Source organism: Hibiscus syriacus, unplaced genomic scaffold (assembly GCF_006381635.1).
Source record: "Hibiscus syriacus cultivar Baekdansim isolate YM2019G1 unplaced genomic scaffold, ASM638163v2 tig00111100_pilon, whole genome shotgun sequence".
Taxonomy (NCBI): domain Eukaryota; kingdom Viridiplantae; phylum Streptophyta; class Magnoliopsida; order Malvales; family Malvaceae; genus Hibiscus; species Hibiscus syriacus.
The window spans coordinates 524,674-543,537 of record NW_024062985.1 but is presented as its reverse complement, the minus strand read 5'-3'; the positions used below and the strand labels follow the sequence as shown (position 1 = coordinate 543,537).

General features: G+C 31.3%; 2 protein-coding genes and 1 pseudogene across 3 annotated transcripts; 2 read left to right on the top strand and 1 right to left on the bottom strand.

The window, feature by feature from the left end:
- The first annotated feature begins 649 nt into the window (after window positions 1-649).
- On the top strand, window positions 650-2,420 carry LOC120153408 (DNA-directed RNA polymerase III subunit RPC10-like). Of its 2 annotated transcripts, XM_039165360.1 has the most exons (5): window positions 650-840; window positions 935-1,028; window positions 1,919-2,025; window positions 2,101-2,133; window positions 2,178-2,420. In XM_039165360.1, the coding sequence occupies exons 1-4, from the start codon at window positions 727-729 to the stop codon at window positions 2,116-2,118; spliced, it is 333 nt and encodes a 110-aa protein (XP_039021291.1). In that variant the 5' UTR covers window positions 650-726; the 3' UTR covers window positions 2,119-2,133; window positions 2,178-2,420. The 2 variants fall into 2 exon arrangements, with proteins under 2 accessions (XP_039021291.1, XP_039021290.1); XM_039165359.1 differs by lacking the exons at window positions 2,101-2,133; window positions 2,178-2,420 and having other exon boundaries at window positions 653-840; window positions 1,919-2,065.
- Window positions 2,421-2,741: 321 nt separating this feature from the next.
- LOC120153407 lies at window positions 2,742-5,251 on the bottom strand (annotated as a pseudogene).
- Window positions 5,252-14,536: 9,285 nt separating this feature from the next.
- Window positions 14,537-15,512, top strand: LOC120153410 (transcription factor MYB1-like). The gene is made up of 2 exons (XM_039165362.1): window positions 14,537-14,697; window positions 14,772-15,512. The coding sequence occupies exons 1-2, from the start codon at window positions 14,565-14,567 to the stop codon at window positions 15,446-15,448; spliced, it is 810 nt and encodes a 269-aa protein (XP_039021293.1). The 5' UTR covers window positions 14,537-14,564; the 3' UTR covers window positions 15,449-15,512.
- Window positions 15,513-18,864: the final 3,352 nt, after the last annotated feature.

The following is an 18,864-nucleotide window of genomic DNA, read 5'->3' as shown; positions in this document are numbered from 1 at the left end:
AAAAAAGACATCTCAGCTGATCTAGATTCTTGACCCCTTTTTTTCCAGTTCTACCATGACTGGAATTCTTTTATGTACAACTCTCCACACAAATGCTGATACCAATCCCTAAATGCACCTTACTTATTTTATGTTAAAGTGCTTCTCCTCTGCAGAGATGCTAGCTCCACAAATTTTAATATTAATCATATGCTTGATTTCTTAATGTATTAGTCATTGTTAGGGATGTAAAGGAATTAAGTTCGAGTATTGTTAAGTTTTACGCGACTTGCAAAGTTTAAAATTGAATTTGAATATTTAAATGAGTTTAAATAATTTTTTATATATCCCGTTTATTTACCGTCAAGATGGGTTGGATAGTTTATGGAGTCAAATTCACATCACCAAACTTAAAACTCGTGATGATTGTTGTTTCTGAAGTTTGGGCCTTTGGGCAGTATATTTTGAAGACCAATACATTTACTTTAAACAATCTATTTGAATTGTTTAAGCAAGTGTGGTAACTGTGGGAAGCCCTAATTTCTTATAACTATTGATTAATTAATCTCATATCTTAACATTTTTAATGGTTAAGATCACAAGATGAGATTCACTAAGTAGCTTTTAAATTGTTTCTTCACAGAAATCGGAACACTCCAACTTGCACATACTATATATACGTCTAAAAGCTCAAATTTCCAATTTCCTAATTAGGTTTTTCAGAGGAATATCGTCCGTGAATAAAGAATGGAGTTTTGCCCAACTTGTGGGAACATGTTACAGTATGAGTTGCCGCATATGGGTCGGTCTTCCAGGTTTTATTGCCGGACTTGTCCCTATGTTTGTCACCTTGAAAGCAAGGTGTTTTATTTTTTAATTTATTTGATTTTTCTTTTGAAAAGTTTCGATTTTATTTATTGTTGATTGATTTTGTTCTCTGACCCCCCCCCAATAGGTTAAAATAAAGAGGAGGCAACATCTTGTTAAGAAAGAAATTGAACCTGTTTTCAACAAAGAAGATATGAAGGTGGGCGGGTCTGAAACTGATGGTAAGTTGTATTTTTCCTTGAAACCGGTTCTTATTCTTCACAACCCTTTTTTTTCTTCTGGAGATCATTGTGTTTTGTCATACGAGTTTTTTGTGGTTATAAATTGGGAAATTTTGTTTTTTGTTTCTTGTTTCATTCTATGGGCATCAGATAGAGTATGTGAATGACATGACTATGCTCAATTTAAGCCAAAACATCCACATTTAAGTTTCCAAAAGGGGAAGCCCTATTAAAACTGAGGCATATAGTTCTATGTTGTTGATGTGTTATGATAATCTATTCAACACTTGATTGTAATTGTGATTCTTACAATGAGAGGTCCTCACTCAATGGTTCTGGAGTAGTCGTCGTCGGTAGTCTATGAACTGCAATATTTTTTTAATGTTAAAGAAGAATTAATGTTTTAAAAAAATGCGTCGAAATGGTAAAGAAATAATTAATGTCAGGTAGATGCTACATGATGAGTGGTAAGAAGAGAGCCGGAATCATGGTGAAGTACGTTGTCGAGAGAAGATAGCCTAAAATTTGAAAAAGTTATATCTTTCAAGGGAAAGGCCACTGAGTGAAAGTTCTCAAGGGTAGTTCATCGTTACAAATTAGATTGCCAAAGTTCTAATAGGAAGCTATATTTTTCTCAAATAGCTATATCTCTTCTCGTTTGGATTGAAATCCATGTATAAATTGCCGGTTCTGAGTTAGGCTGAAATTTGCAAGGTGAAGCCACATTCATGTTTAGGTGGTCCTACTGCCATCGGTTGATTACTGTTTGAGAAAGTTGATTATGGTGCCCTATACAATCTGACACTACGCTTACTGTCTTTCTTCTTGTTACTGTTGTTGCTTTATCTTCTTGTCATTCTCTTTTAAACCTTTTCTCTGTTTTCTTGCAGCAACATGCCCTTCTTGTAGCCATGGAAGGGCCCTTTTCTCACAGGTGCAGATCCGGTCAGCTGATGAGCCAGCAACGACATTCTATCAGTGCTTGAAATGCGAGAAGATGTGGCGTGAGGATTGAGTCCGGTCAGCTGATGAGCCAGCAATGACATTCTATCAGTGCTTGAAATGCCAGAAGATGTGGCGTGAGGATTGAGTACATGTTATCTCCCCTTTTTTCTTATAGGCCCGACTTTGTGGGACATGATTTTTAAAACTCTCTTGAGTTTCAAATTTTCAGTTTCCTAAGTTGTACTTTTTGGATAACAAATTTCAAAGTGAGAATAGGAAGTGGAGAGAAGGTGGAACTTTTGTGCATTAGAGACATAACAGAATACTGAAAAACTATAGATTCTCACTGCTTTCGCTTCTAATTTTGTTCATGGTACTCTTGAATCTTTGTCAAAATAGTTGGCTGGGATTTTGTACATAGAATTGCTAATAAATATGTCAATTTGTTAAAATATTCGAACCAGAACTAAAAAAGGTCAATTCAAGTAGTCTATACATGAATCACTGCAACTTGACCAAATTGTCTTGGCAACAAGACATCAATATTTAGAGTATCAAAATCTTTCCGTTTTGCATGAAATGCCGAGTCGCATGGTTTAAATCTTTAGCTGCAATGTTAGCAGTTCTGCAAAATCTATATACACATTCCCGTTCCAAAGAACGATTAGTGAAAAGCAGCATCTGAGTTCTTAGAACAAATACGTTGAGCAGGATAATGACTACCAAAAAGAGCCGGGTAATGACTACCAAAAAAGAGCCGCTCCCGATGCAAGGTTTAAATTGATAACATCATAAGTCTTAAAAGATGGAAAAAAGACGCACCAATGAACACAGAAGAGAGTACTACAACTGTTAAATTCTCTATCACTTAACAGCCAAAATTTTCTTAGCCATCCATTTCTTTTTGGCAGCCTCTAATTCTTCATCCCTCCTCCTAGAAAGCTCTTGAAACCATTGTTGATACTGTGCGTCAACTGCATCAAGCTCCAGCTTTAATCCAATATCTAGATCTTTGTCTGCTATAGACTGAGATGAGCAACTACTAGGCAAGTAAGTGAAATTCAATTCTCTGTTGAAATTTGAGAAAGAGAGCCCTGAATCCTTCATGAATTTGTTAACAGGTATGCACTCGTCGGTACTGCTTTCGTTTCTTGTTGAGTTGTTGAATTCATCATAATAAGTATACTGGAGGTCTTCAGATATGTATCCACCTAATCTTTACAATTTGATTTATATTTGAGTCAGTATCCTCAGATGGTTTAGCATTCTTAATGGAAGCATCCTCAATCGATATCTCTGAAATGACCGATGCTTGTGATTCTTGATCTTTCAAAAATGAAAGATACTCATTGTTGGAACCATTTGGGGCTTGTATGACACAGTCGTTGAGGCTTGTTTTTAGAGAAGAGACACCTCCTGTGGCAACCTCCAGTGCTGGATCACTAGCCAGAAATGAACAGGGTGGTGAGGGTTTGCTGTTTCCAGAAACAGAATACTTAGTACATGGACTTGCATTTCCACTCGAGAGATAAACAGAGGGCTTCCAACCAGGTAGAAGCTTCGCTATCAAGGAATCAATAAACTCAGCTATGAAGGCGACATCAGGGTCTGCTAATTCTAGTTGTTCAATCATCTCAGCTGCATCTTCAGTATCACTATCAAGGTAAAACTGGAAATGTATGTTTCTGACTCGACCTGTGAAATAGCAGGTAACCTCTGTTTTACTATACTGCCATCAGGAATCAGTTCAATATTTAAAGGTACTACAAGCACTTTACCGCAAGAATCGGCAATCAGAAAGGCAATGAAACTGAGCTATCATTTTCCTTTTTCCCCTTCAACCGGAATATGCTGTTATTATGCATCCTCTGCAACTCTAAAATCAGACTCAGAGGACTCTCGCTATTGCTTCCAGCACATGTGCTTATGGAAAACTGCTTATAGTCAGTATCTATGTCCATTGACGAAGGTCCTGGTGCAGGTAGGCTAACAGCTTTTGAAATTGGGTTTGGCAGTAGGAGGGGAAGTCGGAGTGGTTCTTTTGGACTCTCTACTTTAAGAAATGGATCCGCAGACAATCTCTCAGATGCTCGAACCAGACATTTCTCGATGAGTTCCTTTATTTGTGGTTCGGCAACCTTACTCACGGAAGCAGGTTTAACACCCTGTATGCAATTCACCAACATATGTTACAGAAGTTAGCAAAAACAAAGACAAAGATAAAACCAGTTGCATGAGGTACGTAAGGATATAACTTTCTTATAGATCTGTGCTGGATTTTTGCATTCATTATATGGATACTCAAAAGTAACCATCTCTAAAATACACATTCCGAAAGAGTATACATCTATCAGTTCATTTTATTCCTCTTCATAGAGCTCTGAAGCCATAAATTCAGGGGTACCTAATGAACAGAGAAATGAAAAAAAAAATGGTCATCATTAACTTAGTTAAATCTAATGCAGCATTTTGACAATGACTATTCTTTTACCAATAACACTCCGAGCAGTTGGCTGCTGCATGACAATTGCCAATCCAAGATCACCAATTTTGATTTCTCCATTGTTAACAAAAATATTGTCACACTTCAAATCCCTATGAATAATAGGGGGGACATGACTATGAAGATATACTAGCTCCCAAAGAATCTGCCTCGCCCAGTTCTTTATCACCTTCGTACCGACATATTTATGCTTCTTCTGATATCTGATATCAAAACTACAAAATTACTTGATACAGAACTAGACTTAACCAGAAAGAATCGGAATTAAAACGACCAAGGAGTGTGCATTCACCCTGAGACTCCCGAATGTGAATAGCTCAGTGATCATGTTAACAATTTTCTTCTTGTAATCCACCCATGAATTGTATAACTTGATAATGTTTTCATTCTTCAATGATCTCAGGATATCAACTTCATCAAAGGCCCTATAACTGCAGGCATTGCAAACAAAAGCCTAATGGTAACCACTAAACAATCATTGAAACAGTATATACATCATGTTGTTAAGACCAGAGGAGATTAAGAACCATACACTGTCTTAAATGCACCCTTGCTCAAGACTTCATCAAACTGCAACATAAAAAGGAACAAAGTTAGGTTAAAATATGAAAAGTTTTCTCCACATTCCATTGGTTATTTGTAAATAGATTCATACCCGAATGTAACGACCCGTAGGATCTCTTTCTACCACACCGGGTTCTGCTTCAGAAGTATAATGCATTCCATCATTGGCTGGCATTTCCAAACCTAACCCAAAATTCATTCCTGCTTTTTTCTCCTCAATTTTTTTTAAAAACCCTCTTTTTTTCCCCTTGAAAAATATGTGCAAAGGAAGGGAAAGAGATTGGAAATTAGCAGTGAAAGAGTTAGCTGTTAAAGAACCAAGATGGGAAGGTAACGATAACGTTGTTGTTGCTGCTGTTGATGCCAGTGGTGTTCGGAGACTGTTTCAGAGGCTAAGGAGAAGGAATCGAATGCCGGCCGAGAACGGAATCGGCATTCGATCACGGCAACAATGACGTTCGAGGCAATGAATCGCATTTACAATTCATAACCTCAAATACCTTGTCTAACGATCCCCTCATCTCTTTACACCAAACCCATCATCTCCAATTCCATTATTTACTTCCCCTAAAATTTTATATTCTTCAAAAAGACAACACAAATTCTCTTGCAACAATACAAAAAAAAACCCCAAAACCCAAAACAAATATAACAAACAAAAGGAGAAAGTAATTTGGGGTTTCCTTTTCTTTCAGACAGATGGGAAAGGAAAAGGAACGGGGACTGTTGTTAAAAGGAGAAAAAAAAAGAGCGGTTGGAATGAAGGTTCTGCAAAATATTCGAAACTGAGCTTTGAACAAACACATGTGCGGTTTTATGATCCAATTCTGAGACCATAATTGACGTTTTGCCGCGCCGCCTCTTCTATTTTTCATTTGATGGGTAACTGTCCGCCGCTGCCGTGTTGCAACGGATTGGATTTTGAATTCTTTTAAAACCTCGCCGTTTTAAAGCTTTTTAAAGCGCTCGTGGGCATGAATGGCAGTCTCTATAATATACTTTCCAGTAAAACAATGGTATAACACCTAAAATTCTGATACAAGTTTTAAATTAATCTCTAAATTTTAAAATATTATAATTAAGTTCTGAAGTGTTCATATCATATCAATCCAATCTTTTTCATCAATTTTCTTGAGTGTCTAACATACACTTTAAGAATTCGAAATTTTCATGTGAGATATGATATAAAATAATTGAAATGATAAATTACTTAAAAAATATTTAAAAAAATAGACTGATTATTAAACCAATTAAGCATACGATTCTTTGGTTAAATTGATGAAATCCGAATTCCATAATATCTCATAAGCTTTATGTATATATGGGGGATAGAAAACCTTGCATTGTGAATGGTTCTTGCATCCATTGCACCCAGTTGCCCATTAACAAAATCATCATTATTGTTATATTCTTTCAATTTTGATCACTCTAAGTTCAACAATTAATACAAACGGTGATGTGATGTGATGTGATATAATAATAGTTTTAATCCTTATAATTTATACATTTTATCAATTTAGTTTTAATTTAATAAATTTTTAACATTTAAAATTTCTATTAGTTTAGTCTTTATTTTAATTATAAACATTTCATTATATTTAACCCTCTAATAATATTGTGACATATATCATTATATTATTAGTGAAAGTTAAGAAAATTATGAAATGAACTTGTAAAGAATCAAACATAATCAGTGACAGATCTAAAAATATATCTGAAAGTGTTTGTTTATATATTAATAACATAATTTTTTTAAATTCAGAAAAAAGTAATACATATAATGGAGATTTTTTTTAGGACACAAATAAATAAAATGGGTACTCAGTAAAATAAATTCGAAGTCCAAAGTAAATAAGTGCCCACCTTAAACTACATGTTGATCCGCATATGTACATGATAAATATGTAAAAACCAACACTTAATCACTACACCAAGTAGTGTAATTATTACATGATTGTCAAAAAATATTATTTAGTTAAAACTGCGATTGACACAAAATTTTAAAGGAAAATATAATTTGAGATTGGAAGGGATCAAACTATAGAACATAAGTTATCATTTAATCACTACAAAAATATTAAATAATTGTTAACAAAATAATAATTAGTTTTAACTGTGCTTGAAATTAATTACATATTTAGATAAATTATAAAAATATTTTAATAAATAATGACTAAAATAATAATATTAAAATTCTTGTATTTTATATTTAGTAGTTAAATCGTTAATACAATAAAATTTAAAAAATAATATCTTAATATTGGATTTTAGTTCTTTCTTCAAATGTGATTTTTTATTTCATTTTCTTATAATATAAAATAATTTTAGATCGATCTAAGAGTAAGACAATGCAAACAAAATGGTTTTGATGCGTACGAGAACCTACTTGTAACAATGTTTAATAATCAATTTTATGATTTTCTTCGTTTTGATTTTAAAACATAAATCTTAAATTAATATGTTATGATCTAGTAATATATCAATTTTATATAAAATCTGAAATAGTATCATTTTCTTTATGGCATTAATGTTTATTAAAAAGATTCAATGATTATATATATAATCATAAAAACAAAAAATGATAAAGAAAAATAATAATTTTAATTTTAATTTTAAAATATAAAAATATTGAAGGACTTATTTATAGCCATTTACACATAAACAGGGACTTATTTATAAATAATACAAACATATAAGTCATAAAAATAATCTTACATAATTGAAGGACCACTTAGAATATTTTAGCCAATATAGTTTATTGATATTTATTCCAAATTATGGGTGTCGATACTAAATGACCAAAGGATCAATTATCAAAATCCAAAGTTCATTTCACAGCCAATTCATTATAGGTTTTCGCAAGGATTCATAATATCATAAAGTAAGAGCGCATACCTCAATTTAGTTTGATTTCTTACATAGAACTATATATTCACAAAGCATGAGATCAATTATCACAATCGAATCAAAGCATAAATTGTAAGCAACATCAAAATAGCTTATCAAAACTTACCGAATCATCACAAATGCCATCTAAAATGCTATAATTGAGCCAAAACACATAGTTTATCATATTCACATAACCACCTACAAAATCAAAATTAAAACACATATCCACAAACACGAAAACTCGAATACAACTACACTCACCTAAATTGTGCTTTCAGAATGCTTTCGATCAATAGATTAATCAAATACTTCAGCTTTTTCTTTTCGATTAAATTTTCCACCAAACCTTCTTTCTTTTGCAAGATATAAACACACACAAATGTATGTTTTTCATATAAAGCCATGATCAAGATTCAAATTAAACCCCAGGTTACCATAAATCTCTAAATGAGATTAAGTTTAGGGTTTCACTTACTTCAAGGACGATGAAATAAATGATGTTGGATGATAGGAAATTGCTTGGAATCCACAAATATATACTTAATTTGAAATTTGGAGTGTTAATTTAAAGTTTATCCCAAAGTTCTAAGTTTAGGGTTTTGGAGAGCTTTCAACCATAGATGTTTTTACCAGTTGAATAAGATGAACAAATGTTTCATCTTTCCATACTTAACCAAAACATGGGATAGGAGGAAACCCTCCTGATGGGTTTGCTAGATTACTTAAATTATTATAATTATGAAATTAGGACTAAAATGCACAAGAATGCTATCTAATTAGCTTATTCATCAAAATCCACTATCCTGGGTCAATGGTCTAATAACTCACTTGATTATTCTATTTCTCTCTTGTTTTCATTTAGGCACCAAAACTTTCAATGTTTACACTTTAATCTATAAACTTTCAATCTTTAGAATTTAGTCTTTAATCAGAAAATTAAATTACACCATATTTCAATCAAACTAAATTACCTCTATCAAAAGCTTAAAACAATCAAATAAACTACTAAAAATTTAATTTTCTATCATCAAACGTCGTAAATATTGTAGACCAATTTTCATGGTGTTACACTTCTTACTACTATATTTGAGAAGTTAATCGTCAATATTTGGCTGCATCATTTCAAAGATCTTGAGTGATGCATTCATGAAGGAGAGTAAAATATATGTGTTGTACTCTTTTTTTCTTCATCCATGGTTTTGTCCGATTTGATTTTCTTAGAAAGATTTTTAATAATACTATAAGTCGTATGTATTAAAATACGGTATACTCATTTTCTTTCACTTGGTTTTTGTTATATATGATTTTTCCCAGTAAGATTTTAAAAAGACATGTATTTTAAGACATCCATGGGGAGTGTTATGTATACTATTAATGTGGATGTTGTTTCTGGTTTCAGCTTTCATCTTCCTAATCCTTTGGCCTTTCATATCTCAATTTATTTTTATGGCTCTAGCAGTGGCGGATGCACTAAGTCCCCATAGGGGCCAAGTGCATCCCATTATTTTAGAAAAGTAGTTAAATTTAGCTTAATGTGTTAAGGAAAAAAGAAAAAATTACAATTTTTGCATACTCTTTATTTAGAAAAAGAAAATTAAAATTTTGGACCCTCATTATTAAATTTCTGGATCCGCCACTGGGCTCTAACCCTAAAAATAGCGGTTTTATAAAGCTCTTAATACACAAGAAAATGAAAAGCAATATCCTCTTTCTAATTGTATTTCTCTTATTTTTTCTATCAAATTCAATAATTGTTTAATGTATAGAATTTTTTAACTTTTTATAAGACGAATTTAAATTATATGTTATTATATAAAAGTAAAATTAATTAATATATTTGAAATAAAAATATGTATAACTTTAAAAAATTTAATTTTTTTTATTCTGTTTAAGTTCGTACACCTTGAAATAATTTTTTTAATAAACATGATTTATTTCTTAAATTTTATTTTTTTATAACAATAATATTCAATGTATTAATCAATTAATCCAATATATGAATATCATTTTTGTTTTTAGTCAAATAGTCGACTGAGAACTTTTTTTTAATGTTGACATATTTACAAACTGATATATGATGCAAGAAATAGATAAAAGAAAAGTACTTTATCCTATTTTATTTTTATATGATTAATAAGTTTTTGTAACTTATTAATTTTACAAACGGATGTTAACTTATAAATATAATCTCTTGACGCATAAATTAAGTTACATTAATGATTAAATAGATGGTTGTTATGTATCAGAGATAGTAAGGATATTCGAGCACTACTGGACTAACATCGACGAGAAGAGAATGGGAACAAAATAAAGGGATTCGTGATAAACATCGAAAAGATACCCAGTGCTATGACAGAGATATGGGGAATTGGCAAGGCCTCATCCTCGCAAAATTCCTGGACACAAGAAATCTAATTGTTGAAGTTTATGCCAAATGAATGAATATAAATAAATTGAATCATTAACCATTGCTGGTGGGGTTTGAACCTAAAACGTGAGGAAAAGAAGCAAACGTCCCAACCACTGGGCTACACCATTCAAATGACAAATCTATCACGACATAATATATATAGTTAATGGAAATGAAAAAAGGGAAAATGACATAATAAGAACTCCAACATGGAATAATTGAATAATACAATAATATGATATGTATACACAAATGTTATAAATGATTAATATGTGAATGTATTTTATTTATATTTTAAATCATTTTAATGAAAAATAAAAATAATTTTAATATATTATAATTGAAATATAAATAAGAGCTTCATTGAATTAGAATTTTTCTGATAGTTGAGTGCTTATCGTAGTAAGCATTTTAGTTTATGCATTGACTTGTTTATATCACTGTTAGAGTAAGAATTTTATATTTTATTATTTATTCATAATATATTTAAAGAAATTTTTTAGGGGAAACGTGATTTTATTAAATTAGTCTATTTTAATATAGAGTTGTTAAATAAGATTAGAATCCGATCGATGTTATAATATTTTAAAATATAAGATATGATACATTTCAATTCAATAAAATTTAAATGATGAAGATAATTTATTTATTTAAAATACGTAAAATGATTCATTTCAATTCTAACATATTAAATTCACTTTATTTTATTTTTGCATTAAATATGATTTAAAATATAAATAAAACATATTTATTTATTAATCAATTATAATATTTGTTTATATATATTTTATAGTTTCATACTATTCAAATATTCTACGTTTGAGTTATAAGGTTATTTATTATCATTAACTGTATTATAAAATTATATAGATTATTTTATGTATATTAGACTAATTTAGTGGTCCAACTTAGTGGTTAGGGTGCTCAGTTTTTCAGTTTGTGTCCTAGGTTCAAACTCCATCAGTTGTGATTATTAATTGAATTAAATAAAAGTTAGGACCAAATTAATAGAATGTGTAAGTAATGAGGACTAAATTTGTAATTATATAATTTTATTAACTGTCACGTCATCTCCTCCGTTAATATTTAACGGCATGTGGCTTGATTGACAATATTTAAATAGTTGATCCGATTGACAAAATTACAAAATCGGTAGTTAAAGTAAAAGGGATAAATAGTTATGTGGTCAATAATATAGTTTACTCTAAAAAACTAATGTTTTTATAAATATTATATTTTAATTAAATTACATTTAGATTTTTAACTAATTTATAATTATACGTTTAGTACTTTATAATTTAATATTTTATAAATTAATTTAATGATACTCATCATTAACGGTGTTCATTCGTACTTATTAAACGTGACAGCTTCATCCTAAATATTATCTCTCTTTTTTAAAAAAAAAACTAAATACTTCTATTTGAATAAAAAAATATAAATTTCATCCCTTAACCCCTATATACTACTGCGAGTCAAAGTATTCTCAAAAGTTAGAACTCAAATTTCTTACAAGCACCAATGGGTTCCAACTTCTAACCTATCCTTTAATTGAAAGAGCATATGGTGCGCGAGGGGTCTATAGAAAAAGGTTTGTAGTAGCGAATAGGTAATGGAACCTCATGAGGAATAAATTAGTGGGATGACGGGATCCTTGGGACTACTTTTAGTGATGTGACAATTTAATACGTAATGTCATCGTTTGACAATTAATTATTTTCATCTAGCCTGAATTATTTTGATAAAAAATTAAAATATTGATAGTTAGAGTATTAAAAAAAAGAATATGAGTTAAAATGATAATTTAGGCAAACGTTGAGTACCGTGACTTTAAACTTTAGAATTGTTTATGAACTTTATATTTGTTTTGGTCTTCTATTTAAATTTATTGACACCTATACTTTTAATTTAATTTTTATAGAAATAATAATAGATAAATACTATCTATGTTGTGATAAGAATATTTACGTAAGCAATTATAGAGTTATTATAACTTATGTAAAATGATATTCAATTTTCTTGATATTGTTTAGTCATTTCGGATTTAGTTATAACGTATGAGTTGAATTTGAAGTATTACAAACACATGTATAAAAATTGCACTACTAAAAGAAGAATGAAAATGGTGAAAAAGAATAAGTTTAGCTTTGGTTTTGGAGGATCTCCGCCGATTGGAGCCTCCGTTTGAAGATCTTAACGATGGAGAAGCCCCTTTTGGTGCAGGTAGAAGCCTATCCCCGTTTAGATTCCACCCAATGGTAAATGGTGGAGATTGAAGAAAAAGAAACTGAACCATTTGATTTTATATTCATAGAGTTTGGGGTGTTTCCCGGTTAAACGAATACTAGATTTGTGTTTAGGAGGACAAAAACAAGTTTGGTAGGAAATTTTGGGATTCATCCATCGTTGTCACTAACTTGAATGGCAAATAACATGGTGGTCGATCATGACAAGTGATAACTAGAATATGGCTTAATTCGACAAGACAAAAAGAAAAGAAGATGGAGAAAAAGTAGAAAGAATAAAAGAGGAAAAAAACTTTTATATAGAACCAAAATAATGTCGTTTTGGTGTAAATAATATTACAATACCATTAACTATTTAATAGTGGAGTGATAAAAACATAACAAAATCAAAATTGAGTGTTCAATTTGAAATTGTTTTAAGTTTTGTGACCAAAATAGAAATAATGCCAAAGTTAAGTGATGAAAAACATAATTTACTCATAAGTTCTATAACATTGAAAGATTCCAAATAAAATATCAATATATTTTCGAAACATACAATTATAACGTTAGGCCTCTTGCCCCCATTTTTATTGTTTAAAAGAAAAGTTTTGGTAGCCAAAATTGATCAAAACACGTCGATTAAGGATAATAATTTTTTTTTCTAAAATTTTACTCCGAGTTAATGAGTATTGAACTTATAACCTAGAGGAAGAGATGATGCTAACTGAAAACTTTTAACCACTTATTCCATAGATAGATGACATCTTTAGATATTTATTGTTGATTATATCAAAGTATATCGAAGATGTTCTCTGAAACTAAATTATTTGTTGGTCCGTATTCAAAGCACCAATTGTTAATTTATATATCAAATTAATTTAGTTATTATTTTTAAACTAAATTGATTTATATATCAAAGTTTTGTTAATTTTTAAATAACATGGTACCAAATTAAAACATAAACTAAATATTAGATATAATTTTGAAATTAAATGAAATTTATATATCAAAACGGAACAGAAATAATAGCTTAGGTACTGCACTTATAGTTTAAATTAGTAGGACATATGGTTTTCCAAGAATTGAGGAAGTGAGAATGGCAGATAGGGAGGAAAGGTGGGTGTGTTACGTGAGAAAATTCACCAAAAATACGATTTTGGTCTCGTAATTTGTAATTCGTACGAGTAGCGTTCAATACCAACTCCCTTCCTTTTCTTACAACCACCCAAATTTAAATATTTTTTTTCTAAATTGAACTAATAGAAAAACATTTTTTTATTAATCTTACTTTTTACAAATTTTCATTTTAATCGTTTCTTTAATATATTTTTAAATATTTTTTAATGATTTAAATATATTTAAAAAAAATTTAATATGTTGATTTTAAAATACTTTTTTGATTTTTTATATAAAATGATAAAATAACTAACACTTACATTGAAAAAAATAAAATAGTTTACAGCATGATAAGTTTTTCTTTTATCATTAATTGATTTAATTCCATAAAAAATAAGTACCAAAAGAGAAAAAAACATAAAGACTAAAATATTAAAAAAAAAAGATGAAGAGAAAAAATAGCATTAAATATATATATATATATATATATATATATATATATATATATATATATATATATATATATATATATATATATATATATATATATACTATCAATTTAATATTAATAATAAATTTATATTTTTTCTTTAAATTTTGAATTTCTTAAATTGAGAATTCATTTTAAAATATGTTTTTAATTTTTATTGCCTATTTATACTGTTTTATTTTTATAATAACATAGCATTCATTTTTTTCTTTTCCATATTAGAAGGCATATATAAGCCAAAGCTTTGAGAGCTTCGAGCATGAGTTTCGCTCTCGCTCGCTTGTTCTAACATGTCCTTTTCTCTTTCTCTCTAGTCTCTCAGTTGATTCAATGCTTCACGAGCATTTGACAGAGAGTTGATTCGCTGAGTTGCTTAACAAAATAGAGGGAAATGGGAAGGGCTCCTTGTTGCTCAAAAGTGGGGTTGCGTAGAGGTCCATGGACTCCAAGAGAAGACAAGTTGCTGGTCAACTACATTCAAGCTCATGGTGAAGGTCACTGGAGATCCCTCCCCAAGAAAGCTGGTAAACAAATTACTTCAATTTCTACTTCCATTCCAACTCAAATTCACGATTCCAATCTGTGAAACTATTTGCAGGTCTACTTAGGTGTGGAAAGAGTTGCAGGCTGAGATGGTTGAACTATCTAAGACCAGACATTAAGAGAGGGAATATAACCCCAGACGAAGAAGATCTCATCATCAGATTACATTCACTTCTCGGCAACCGTTGGTCTCTCATCGCCGGAAGGCTCCCTGGTCGAACCGATAATGAGATTAAAAACTACTGGAACACCCACCTCCGCAAAAGATTTGTAACCCAAGGCAATACCCGCAAAAAACCATCACTGCAGAAGAGGAAGAAAAGCAAAGCAAAGCCAACACTAAAGCCTGCAGAAGAAGAACTACCCAAACTCCATATCCCTAAACCCATTAGGGTAACTTTGTCTTTACCAAGAAACGACGGCTCCGATCAATGCAATACGTTTAGCACACCGCCTTCGATCCAAGGAGAGGAAGGGGGTTTAGCTACCGAAGTTATACAAGCTACTTGGTCACAGTATGTCAATGATGGTGAAAGCCGGACAGGGTTTCTTTCAACTTATAATAATGAATATGATGGTCTTGTTAATGGGTTGGATTTGGAGTGCCACTCTCCTGTACCAACAAGTGAAGATGATAATGGTCTTAAGAAACTTTACACAGAGTATCTGCAGCTTTTGAAAACAAACGAAGATCGAGTGCAGTTGGATTCTTTTGCTGAATTGCTGATCTGATGGATAAAAATGATATAAAAACTAAAGTGATGTTGTGGTTAGTTAATTATGTGTGGAAATGTGAAACTAGTTTGAGGTTGATTTGCTCCCGATCAAGTTGATTGAAGTTGAATCATAGATTTTCACGTGCTTGCCTTTCTGTCTCCGATTACCTACTGAGTAAAGGGCATAAAATCAATATGTTTAAATATATTTACTTTTGTATATTTTTATATGAGAAAATAGGATTCTTATGGTAATGATAAGACAAAGTGGTAGTTGAAACTTCTTTAACCAATTATGGATTTGATTCACTACCCTCAAGAGATTTAAAGTTTTACCATATATGACTTGTTTTTTAATAGTTGATATTTCATTTATCGATAGATTAATTTAAATCGTGTATTACATGGTTATATTTGTGTGAGGGTGATTATGTACTCACTTTAGAATCTGAATTTTCATTTTTATGATTATGTCCATCCTTTAATTTTATTTATGTTCACCTCAAATCCAATTTTCTTAATTCACAATGCTAAAATTCAAATCTCTTACCTTGCTTAAGGGATCAAATATATCATCCCGCTAAACTAACTGATTGTTTGTATTATATGAAATAATTTTATATTATTAAAGTTAATATTCAATAATTTAATAAAAAATGTTATCGAATTTATGATATTTTAGAACAAGAATCCGTTATAAAATCATCATGATTATATCTTCACATCACCAAGATTAAATTTTGAATATACAACATACCTCAACATCGCCATGATCAAGACTTTCTGTTCATGGAGGTCAAAGCAAATTCTAACTGGTGTTTCAGGCGCTTATTGAAACTTAGGGCAGTTGCTACTCCTGTTTTATCTACAGGATCTACTAAAACAAAAGATTTCTGGAAAGAACTACGAGTAAAAGGAGATAAAGTCCAATGACACAAATTGATATGGTTTTCCCTACACATTCCCAAACATAGCTTGATTACGTGGATGGTGCTTTTAGATAGACTCCCAACTAAAGAGAGATTCCTTAGAATGGAAATTGTTATTGATGGCTCATGTATAATCTGCAAAGAGGCTACGGAGACTAGGTATCACCTGTTCAGTGACTGTACTCTGGCAATTTCCATATGGAATAATATTCTTAATCTCTCTGGTTTAGACACTCTTCCTTTACCATGGGTGACCAAGTTAGACTGGGCCTGTAGTGCTTGGAAAGGTAAGTCCCTTCTCACTACCATCTTGAAACTTGCTTGGTGTGCTTTTATCTATTCCATGTGGGAAGAAAGAAATAGAAGATTATACCGAGGAAGCACAAGAAGTGTGGAAGAAATTGCGAACTCTATTAAGGATACTGTAGGTATTCAATTAAGAGGAATGAATATAAATAAATTAGATAGTATGAATATTTACCTTTGTAATCGTTGGGGAGTTTAACCATCGATTTTGTTGTAAGTAGGCTGTAATTTATCCCATTTATGTAATATTTTTTGTATCATAATTCTGCATTTTGAGTAATAAAATTAAAATTATCCAAAAAAAAACATTGTCATGATCTTCCTCATCACCGAAACGGAAGTTCGATCACACAACATATTTCTAGATCACCAAAGTTTGAAATTTGTAACATCAAGAACCAAAAGTTTTAAATTTGTAACAACACCAACCAAAAGTTTGAAATTTGTAACAAGAACCAAAAGTTTGAGATTTGAAATTTGCAACAACAAGAACCAAAGTCTGAAATTTGTAACAACAAGAACCATAGATTCTATGACATGTCAAATATACCCAAACCCGTCAAATGACTAATGATGTTGTAACGTGCAGTGTTTGATGACAACATTGTTTAGACCGATCTATCACATGTCAACAACTTGATTAATTGTTGAAAATTGAGATTTTTTTTCAAGTTCGAATATCAATTCAAGAGTTTTTTTTTTTTTTAAGTTCATATACTAATTTGAGAGTTCTTTACCAAAATTCGATTAGAACGTCGGAAACAAAATTTCTTAACCAAAGTCGGGTCAGAATGTTCCAAACAAATAGGCTGATAAAAAAAAAAAACAGATTTGAGTGAGAGTATTATAAGAAAGGAAGAGGTAAAAATGAATTTTAAACTCAAAGCACTCCAAGGTATTGCTGAATTTCACTTTCCCTTTGAGCTCTTTTAGACACAACTCATCCTGAATAAAGGGCGTCTACTGCATAGAATTGCATCCTCATAAATCCCCAAAAACTGCGAAACAATACTACGACTCAACTGCAATAATATTTCTAACGTGAGTAGGTAATCTCTATGGTTTGCTCAGGGGGTTCTGAAATTGGAAGAGATGCACATTTCATCTACACCGAGAGCCCACAAATTGCCCAACATACTTATTCAAAACAGATTCCCCTGCTAATACTGTATATGGCAGCATACTTAAACATGAAGGGTATGATTCCCTTGGTATATGAAAATTTTCAAAATTTTAAGCATACTCACATTCAACATATACATTCATCATCTTTTAAGTCTGGATAACATAGCTCTCCTTGTTTCACTTACTTATAGCTCTGCTTGAAATTCCAAGGCACAATAGTTTAAATTAAAATACAAAAAGAAAAGGAAAAGCCACAAGGAAACACATTAAGAGCGAAATTTATCAAAATTGAACATAAAGGTAACTATTCCAGTCATCGGAATCATTCAACCATTGATTCGGTTAAAACCCATTTTGTTAGTAATTTTTGTTTTAAAAGGAGTAAAAATTGATTCGCTAGCTCGCTGTCCTTATTCATGGCTTCATCCCTAAATAACAAAATTTAAATGAAAAAAAAACGTAATTCCACTGAAATCTCAATAATATGATGCATCCGCAAATAAGTTGAAAATCGTAAAGCTGCATATCCAAACGAAAGGGAAGCTAATAAAGAGAACGGAATTCAGAATTTCCATTGAAATTATCATTAAAAGGATAAGACAATTGACATCAAATTATAAACCAAAGTAAACGCGAATTGATTGAATGATTCTGCAAAAGATGAGAATCAAACCCTAAAAGATGAAAGAATCAAACGTTGAGCTTATCGGCGGTGAGGTGGGCCCCAGCGACTGGTTCTGCAAAAGATTGAGGCTCGTCGTGGATCACGGGCTTGATGAAAATGAGAGGGCGGTCCTTGGCTTCCTCTTCATCATTGAAATCGGTGGTGCTGAGGTTAATACAGGAACACCGCTCCAATGAAGCGAAAAATGCAGACGCCATGCTAGTGCCCACCCAGCTAAACATGCGATCTAGCTTGTCGCATGATAAGAAACCGCCACTGTTGTCCATCGCCTGATATGATCAAATCTATTGGGTATCTTTATTTTGTAGAAACAGAGATCGACTAGTGGGAGAATGAACTAGTTTCTTCCTTTTATTTGGTGATTCTGTTCGTTGGCGTAAAGCTAAG